The 8,936-nt window shown below is 51.4% G+C and overlaps 1 protein-coding gene across 1 annotated transcript; it reads right to left on the minus strand.

Moving 5' to 3' along the window:
* Positions 1 to 447: 447 nt before the first annotated feature.
* On the minus strand, positions 448 to 1,239 carry Olig1 (oligodendrocyte transcription factor 1). The gene has a single exon (XM_038344591.1). It carries the CDS (start codon positions 1,237 to 1,239, stop codon positions 448 to 450), a length of 792 nt encoding a protein of 263 aa, XP_038200519.1.
* Positions 1,240 to 8,936: the final 7,697 nt, after the last annotated feature.

The raw sequence follows: 8,936 nt of genomic DNA on the forward strand, positions 1-8,936 counted from the left end.
TGGGGAGCAGTCCTTAGGTCTGGGAATTGGCGGATCCCAGCACACCTAGGTCGTAGGCATCCTTTCTCTGCACCAAGGGCAACCCGACTGTGCCGCACCCCTGACTACCATCCTTCTGGCCACGCTATACCAGGGCTACAGGGAGATAAGCGGATTACCCCTGTCACTGGGTGAATTTAAGGTAAGGATGTGATGGCTTCTGACTCTAAAGAGGTGGATTACATCTGGAACCCCAAGCAACTGCGTCGCTCCTTGTAACACCAACACTCGCTGGGTCACTTTAATTGCCGGGGAATGGGGCCAGGGAGGAAGGCGCCCTACAGTCTGTCGTCTAGGCGAGGAGTCTGGAAATGTTCTCCTTATTGGGGCCAACTCTCCTTAGATCCAAGACGCGGGAGCGCGGGAAGATTGGCTGAGGTCGCGCCCCGCCCCGGACCCAGCCAGCCCTCACTTGGAGAACTGAGCTTGTACCGCTGCCAGGCCTAGGCCAGTGGGGACCAGATGCGGGAATTTGCACACCGCACACGAGCAGAGGCCCGGGCCACCTGCGCCACCAGCGGGAAGAGCGAACTGGCCGCACGGTTGCTCGTCCAGCGCTAGTGACAGGTACTTGGTGGGGCGCAGTGTTTCGGGGGGCCCTACAGCGCCGGGTGCCAGCAGCACAGAGCCGGGCGCGGCGGCCAGCAGGGGCAGGCCGGCCAGGAGTAGGCGCGGGGCTGCGGGCCCCGCACCCTCGCCGAGCGCGCGGCGCAGCTCCTGCAGGGAGCTTCCCAGGAGCAGGATGTAGTTGCGGGCGAGCAGCAGCGTAGCGATCTTGGAGAGCTTGCGGCCCGGTGCTCCCTGGCAGTGCGCCGCCGAGTAGGGCAGGATAACTTCGCGTAGTGCATCCATGGCCAAGTTCAGATCCTGCATGCGCTTCCGCTCGCGGCTGTTGATCTTGCGCCGCAGCTGCTGCTGCTGCTGTTCCTCTTTGGCGTCGGCCCGGGCACCCCGGGACTCCGGCGCCGTTCCCAGCGGCTCGGCGAGCGGTGCTTCTGGCTTCTCACGCGCAGCCTTGGGGAGGAGGGCCGCAGTGGAAGAGGAGGAGGATGTGGAGGAGGAGGACGACGAAATGGGTGGCTGTCTGTAACCCACCAGCTCGTACAGCGAAGTCCCGAGCTGCACGTCTCCCGGCCGCTGTGGTCGCAGCATGGTCGCGGGAGCGGCGTTCACGCGCGCCTGAGAAATCGCATAGTACATCTGGGGTGGGGGGCAGTGGGGGCGACCGAGGGCGCCCTTCACTAACGCCCGGGGAGTGGGCCGGCCGGCAAATCGCCCTCCCCGCGGACCTGCGCAAGGGCGGACGATGGAGAGGCGCCCTCCGCGCCTGACACCTTTAAACCCGGCTTGGGAACCTGAGAGGATCGCGGTTGGTGGGGTGCAGCCAATGGAGGAGCAAGGCTGGCCACAGGCGAGCGTTCATTGGCTGCCTGTGCCGAGGTGCAGCCAGAGTCCCCGGGGATTGTTGTCTTGGGCGCCTGCGCGGGTGTCCTAGCACCCGCCCCGGTAGGGGAAGAGGGGGGCTTTAGAGCAAAACACCCACCATTCTTGCATAGTTCTAGTTCCTCTGGCCTGGTTAAAATGGCTATTGACTCTCTCCCTCTTCTCTCTAGCTCGACTACACCTTTGCACGCGTCCTTATAAAATGTGGTCCGCTATCCCAGCATTTGGGACTGCTTCAGCAGGCACGAAGGAGACCAGTGTGAGGTTATATAGCAAGTTCCAGGCCAGTCTGGGTTATGAAATGAGAGTCCCTCTTAAAAGAAATGTAGTCAAATACTCGTAATATAGCATATACTGTGCCTAAGCGCACGTTCTGTCGTGTTAAGGCCTGTCCGTTCATATGGCCTTTGCAACCGATCTCCAGGACCTGTTTGCTTCTGCCAAACTTAAGCCATCAATAGACACACACACACACACACACACAGACACACACACACACGCACACACACGTGCGCGCACACACACACCTTCTGTTTAACTCTTGATAACCATTAAAAAGAAAACCTTCCCTGCTTGTGCTCATTTGCTTTCTGTTGCTGTGATAAAGACCACGGCCAAAGCAGCATGGGGAGGGAGACGTTCATTTATTTTCCTTACTCTTGCCAGTCATAGCTCCTCACTGAGGGAAGATGGGACAAGAACTCAAGCAGGCACACAGGCAAGAACCAGGAAGAGTCCACTGAGGAAAGCTGCCTTCCTGACTTGCTTCCCAGGCTGCTACCTTTCTTATCTAGCCCAGGACTGCATGCCCAGGAATGGTGCTGCTCACAGTGGGCGACATCAGTCACCAATGAAGAAAACGCCTCTGTGAGGTGCCTGCCTCTGTGAGGTGCCCGCCTCTGTGAGGTGCCCGCCTCTGTGAGGTGCCCGCCTCTGTGAGGTGCCCGCCTCTGTGAGGTGCCCGCCTCTGTGAGGTGCCCGCCTCTGTGAGGTGCCCGCCTCTGTGAGGTGCCCGCCAGGCCTATCTGATGGAGGCAATTTCCTCATTTGAGGTTCCCTCTTCCAGGGTATGTCAAGCTGACAACCAAGACTAGCCACCACTTCTCCACCTTAGTAATTGCCACCCAGGTTGGGTCTGTATGATTGTTTTGCTCAGAACGTCCTGTATAGGTTGTATCTGTATGATCAGAGTGTCCCATCTAAGCTGCATCCAAAAGTACTTGTCTTTAGTGACTGGCTCATTTCCGTGACTTAGCATGTGTTCAAGCTTCATCCATGTTGGATATAGTATGTATCTAAATTCTTCTCCTTACACATTTTTTTTGAGACGGAGTCTCTTGTATTCCAGGTTGACCTCCAACTCGATATTTATGAGAAGACAACCTTGAACTTATGATCCTCCTGTCTCCCCATTTCCCAGGTGCTGGGATTAGAAGCATTCACTGGCATACCCAGTGTGTGCATTAGTGAGACTCTGAAACCAGGGTTTTGTGCATAAGTGAACAAGCACTCTGCCAACAGACTGCAGCCCCAGCCCGACTTCTTCCTCATGAAAGCCAAATAGCATCCTACACTGCCCAGTAATAGTTTTATATTTCCTGCAATCATTGTGCCTTTCATTTATCTATGAGTTCACAGAGGTTGACTTCAATCATTGTTATTATTCAGTCTTACTATTATTATTATTATTATTAATGCTCCCATGAAAACAGTTATATTCTGGTTTCCCATTGGGCTTGGAGAAAGAAATGTCTGGCTGCCTGACGGTGGCAATCGGCTGGGTGCTCCTCTCACTCTCACCCCAGCTCTCTGGTCCAAAGGTCTAAGGGATGACAGAGTCTTAGGGCTTAGATTTATCTCTTCCTCCCCCAAAGGATGTGAGGTCATTTTATCAGTGACTTGACTCTTGCTTAAGCAAAACCTGCTCTGGCTCTTATCAGAAAGCAACACCCTACATTCCTATCTGTTAAGGGTGGAACCAAATCTTTCTCTTCCCCAAGTACAGTAGGATTGCTTAGCGAAGGTTTCATCTCTGAACATTAGCAGGGCATACATCTGCATCTTGTCAGAGAGTCAAGGAATGTCCCCAGGAGGAGCCATTTGGTACCTAAACTATGGTTCTCAACTTCCCTAATGCTGTGACCCTCTCATACAATTCCACACGGTGTGGTGACCCCCAACTATAAGATTGTTTTTGTTGTGAATTCATAACTGTAATCTCGATGCTGTTATGAATCTTAATGTAAATGTTTGGGTTTGTGATGGTCTTAGATGACCCCCGTGATTGGCCCTCAAAGGGGTGGTGGCCCACAGGTTGAGAACTGCTGGTGTGAGCCAAGCCGCTCTGCCTTGAACTGGGGCTTGCTATGGGTGCCCATTGGCTGTGCTTGCTCATTTGAGACTGTTGTGTGTCTTGTTCTTCCACCAGTGTTCATCCCATAGGCCCACCTGAGTCCAAGCTTCCAACCTCCTGCTGAACTTGTAGCATCCTGTACCAGGGCAGCGTCACACGGCTTTCTCCTTTGCTGGATAGTTCCCATCTGTCCTCTTTCATCATGCTTGACCAACCACTGACAGAGTCTCTCCAGCTTCGATTGTCTTGTGTGGGTACCATCTTGTCCAGTTGGGATGGTTTTCAGAGCAGGGGGTCAGCTCCGCCTTCAAATGTGCAAATGCCCAGTGGAGCAGGCTTGCAGAGAGGAGGAAGCTGGCAGTGTCCCCTCACTCCAGAAGGGCCTTGTCAGACAGGGTGAGAGGAGTCCACTTGGGGAGAGAAGAGGGGGATTGAAGAAGACAGGTTCAAAAACAAATCATACCAGACAGGAAGCAAAACAAAGAGACTCCAAGGAAACAAGAGACCTCAACACCTCACTAATCACATAACCCTTAGGCAGAGCTGCTGTTGGAGGCCTTTACTCTTTTGGGGCACCCACCACCCGGCTCCCAGATAAATACACATGGAGGTGTATTTTTATTGATGAATGCCCGGCTTGGCTTATTTCTAGCCAGCTTTTCTTAAATTATCCTGACTACCTTTTGCCTCTGGGCTTTTATCTTTCTCTGTTCTATATGCCTTTCTTCACTACTTACTCCATAGCTTGCTGTGTAGCTGGGTGGCTGGGCCCCAATCCTCCTCTCCTCCTTTGCTTGCTCCTAGATTTTCTCTTCCAAGATTTCTCCTATTTATCCTCTCTGCCCGCCAGCCCTGCTTGTTTTTTTCTCCTGCCTTGCTTTTGGCCCTCCAGCTCTTTATTAGACCAATAGGTGTTTTAGACAGGCAAAGTAACACAATTTCACAGAGTTAAACAAATGTTGATGGAGGATTCTCATTGGCTAATAAACAAACTGCCTTGGCTTTTTGATAGGGCAAAATTTAGATAGGCGGAGTAGACAGAACAGGAAGAAGGAAGTGAGGTAGATTGCTCAGTCAGATGCTACGCCTCTCCTAAGTTAGACAGACTGCCATGCCTCTGCTCAGTGAGACAGAGGCCAGATGCGATGAAGCCAGCCATCAGGTCAGACATGCTGAATCTTTCCTGGTAAGACACCACTTTTTTGTGGTGTTATACAGATTATTCGATATGGGTTAGTCAAGATGTGAGTAAGAGGCTGAAAATAATGGGCTAGGCAGTGTTTAAAAGAATACAATTTGTGTGATGTTATTTCGGGGCATAAGCTAACCATGTGGGATCCGGGCAGGACGAAAAGCCTGCCCGCAGCTCCCCACTACAAAATGTAACATAAAAGGATACAACACATCTTTGCATCATTAAACATTTATTCCACAGCAGAAACAATTGTAATATATCTTTAATATTCTACAACATAGAGCAGTCCGAAATATTTTCATGGATGCTTGCATTTGGCTCTCACAGGACCCTGGTAGCCAGGCATTTTTGATTCCCATTAAAGATGGTAAAACAAACAAAAACTGAGACTCTCAGGGAGTGTTGGACTACTGAGTTCCTTCAGATAGGAGAAGCAAAGCTTCTTTATTAACAAATGTTTTCTAACCTCTCCCCCCAAAGGCTAGCCAGTACTGACAAGGTTACGGGTTCAAGTCCTGCTCCTGAGCAGTGGACAGCAAGGACACTACCTCCAGAAACCCTGAGCCAGCTTGGCAGGCTTTGTTCTGCCCTTTCTCTGAACTCCTTAGTCCAAAGTGCTAGACTGGAGCAAGCCTTGGTGACCCCCCTTTGCTTTGTTCTCTGCCCGCTCCCTAGGCAGGGGCCCTAGGCAATGAAACAGAGAGGCAGAACCCAGTCTTGAGTCACAGTGGCCCAGACTGCCCCCTCTGTTTCCCATCCACAGGCAGGGTCACCAAGGATCTTCCCTCCAGGAGACCCTTTTATTGTGGATATCCTTGAGGGATGTTTTACCCTTGACCTCACTTCATCAATCCCTCCTTGCGGGATAAACAAGTCCCACCCGCCATTAAGGATACGTGAGAGTCAGCGTGCATTTAAGTGTCCCAGTGGAGGGCCCCAGAAGAAAGTTCCAGGTGGCCGTACGGTCCCAACATGGCACAGGACTTGGCGCTCTTTGGAGCTGGTGACTTGGATGGCCCCTTGTGCTGGGCCCAGAGCTCCTACAGCATGCAAAGCCTGACAGCTGGCCAAAGCCAGCGAGGCATTGTGGCCACTGGCAGGGACCCATGCAGTCTGTCTCAAGGGAGGCAGCTGCTGCGGCCCCCCACAGTCAGGACATGCTTGGGGGAACAAGTTGCACTAGCCCTAACAACGCTCTTGTCTTTGCCCAAAGGGTGTATGTGTGCGTGCGTGTGTGTGCGCGCGCGTGCACGTGTGTGTGTGTGTGCGTGTGTGTGTGTGTGTGTGTGTGTGTGATAGATTCTAGCTATAGAGGTGTGTAGCTCAGGCTTCCTGCCCATCCTGGCTTTGGGCTCAGAGACTGGAACCTGTGAGATGGCAGATATGGGGTGACGTGGGTGCTGTAGTTCTGAGCACTAAGGCTGCATCTCTAAGCCTCCTGTGGCTTGAAATCTGCTTTCCCTCGAGACATTTTCCTCTCACAAGAAGCCAGCTGAGTGTCCAGAGGCTTGCTGCAATGTGCTGTTTAAACCGACCGGAGCTGAGACCGAGGAGAGCGCGGTGGAGTTGTCGTCCTAAAGCATTAAGAAGGGAAAACTCAGCCGGGCGGTGGTGGCGCACGCCTTTAATCCCAGCACTCGGGAGGCAGAGGCAGGCGGATCTCTGTGAGTTCTAGACCAGCCTGGTCTACAAGAGCTAGTTCCAGGACAGGCTCCAAAGCTACAGAGAAACCCTGTCTCGAAAAACAAGAAGGGAAAACTCCTTAGAGAAGGTGAAATGATTCTAGAGACACTGCACCTCACACTATCTACCGGTAGCCATGTCGAATAGCAAGGCCCTCTGTGGCCTGCAGACTTAGCCTGCCTGGAATACAAGAGGCAGGAAGAGCCCCTGAAAACAGCTGCATGCTGGATTTTCTCCCTTTTGGGGAGAGGGGAGTATAACAAAGAGGAAAGAAAGAATTCTCTGCTGCTTTTTCTGGAAGGAGAGAAACTCTCTGGGACCACCTCATCAGAATTTAAATCCCTCTTAGAAGCAGCTCTCTCTAAATAAAGATTCCAGCTGGAACGGTGTCAGAGACCATGAGCCGTGTCCGTTTCCAGAAGTCAGTGCGGTGAATTAGGTGCAGTGTCTGGTAACCGGCCGCGTGGTTCTGAACTCTATACTATCTCCTCCAATGTCTTTGTTTCTACTAGAGCGGGCACGGGCAGAAACACCATCTTCTCTGCTGAACTAATAACACTGACGATTATCAAATGCAGGAGGTGCGTTTTGTGACTATTACAGAGTGTACTTTTATTTTTGAGTGTGTGTGTGTGTTATGTGCATGTGCATACGTGGAGGCCAGAGGTTATACCTGTATGTGCACGTGTGGAGGCCAGAGGTTATACCTGTATGTGCACATGTGGAGGCCAGAGGTTATACCTGTATGTGCACATGTGGAGGCCAGAGGTTATACCTGTATGTGCACATGTGGAGGCCAGAGGTTATACCTGTATGTGCACATGTGGAGGCCAGAGGTTATACCTGTATGTGCACATGTGGAGGCCAGAGGTTATACCTGTATGTGCACATGTGGAGGCCAGAGGTTATACCTGTATGTGCACATGTGGAGGCCAGAGGTTATACCTGTATGTGCACATGTGGAGGCCAGAGGTTATACCTGTATGTGCACATGTGGAGGCCAGAGGTTAGTGTCCAGTGTCTTTCCCTGTCACTCTCAGTTTTTAAGACAGTCTCTTGTTGAGCCTGGCTCTCACTGGTTGGCTAGTAAGCCTGGGGATCCACCTGTTGTCCCTCCCTCCTCACCCCCACCTCACACACTTGTCTTCCTCTGTCCCAGAACTGGGGTTACAGATGTGCTGCCATGTCTGGGTTTTTAACTGGGTGTAGAGAGCAAAACTCAGGCCCTCAGAGCACAAGACGCCCGCAGAGGCATGTCCCCAGCCCTTATTTTATTTTACAGAAAGTCATGTGCACCTGGTTTTAATGTTTGCTACTTTAAATGATGTCCGAGTCCAAAAATATCATATGACATATTTTGGGAAAGTAGAAAAATAAATTAAGGGGCATCTGTGTGTTTGGGGGCGTTCCTCAGGCTAACAAAAGCTTGATTCAGCTATTGGTGACATAATTCAAGCAGATGGGCACATACCCTCCCCCTTTTTTGTTTTTTTTTTTTTTTTTCAAATTCAGAGTGACCTACCAGTAGTTTCTTTGCTCCTGTGAACACCAAACCCGGAAGGTCCCCTTGGTAAGGGGGTTGTATAAGATGCCACTGCTTAGCTCACTGCATATCCGAGGACTATTCGGAATGATTCATCAACACTGAAACATTGTTTTTGTCTTATTGATGGTGGGAGATGGTCTCTGGCCCTTCACAAGCAGAGCGAGAACCTGGGTGTAGCTGAGAGACCCCCTGAGTAGATGTGGTAAGAACCGTGGTGGGCGAGGAGCTAAGTGTTAGTTTATGCAGTTGAGTGTCTGAAGCATTGGGCAGAGCAAAACTATTTTTCTGAGCTTCTCTGAAAATTAGTAACCAAAGCCAAATGTTCCAAAGGCTCACACCAAGACAATGAAAAGACACAATTTGCTTGGAAGGCTGTGGCTAATTTATAACACAATGTCCAATGTCATGGTTAGTTTTGTTGCAAAAATTTGGCAGTTTAACCCAGAGTCTCAGGCAGCCTGAAAAGATGTGAGAGCAATTCTGGCCGAGGCACCTCTCACTTGCTGGATGTTCCAAATGGTTCAAACAAGCCCTTTCATAGAGACGCGGGGCCAAGTGTGCTCAAAGGAATGAGGGGGAACAAAGGTGGCTGTGAAGTCACTTCCCTGCACTGGGTCCAGCCGTCCGGTTTTACTCTTTCCCCATTGAACAGGCAGAATTGCGGCAGGAAGAGCGGG

The sequence above is a fragment of the Arvicola amphibius genome, chromosome 10, assembly GCF_903992535.2.
Source record: "Arvicola amphibius chromosome 10, mArvAmp1.2, whole genome shotgun sequence".
NCBI classification, from domain to species: Eukaryota; Metazoa; Chordata; class Mammalia; order Rodentia; family Cricetidae; genus Arvicola; species Arvicola amphibius.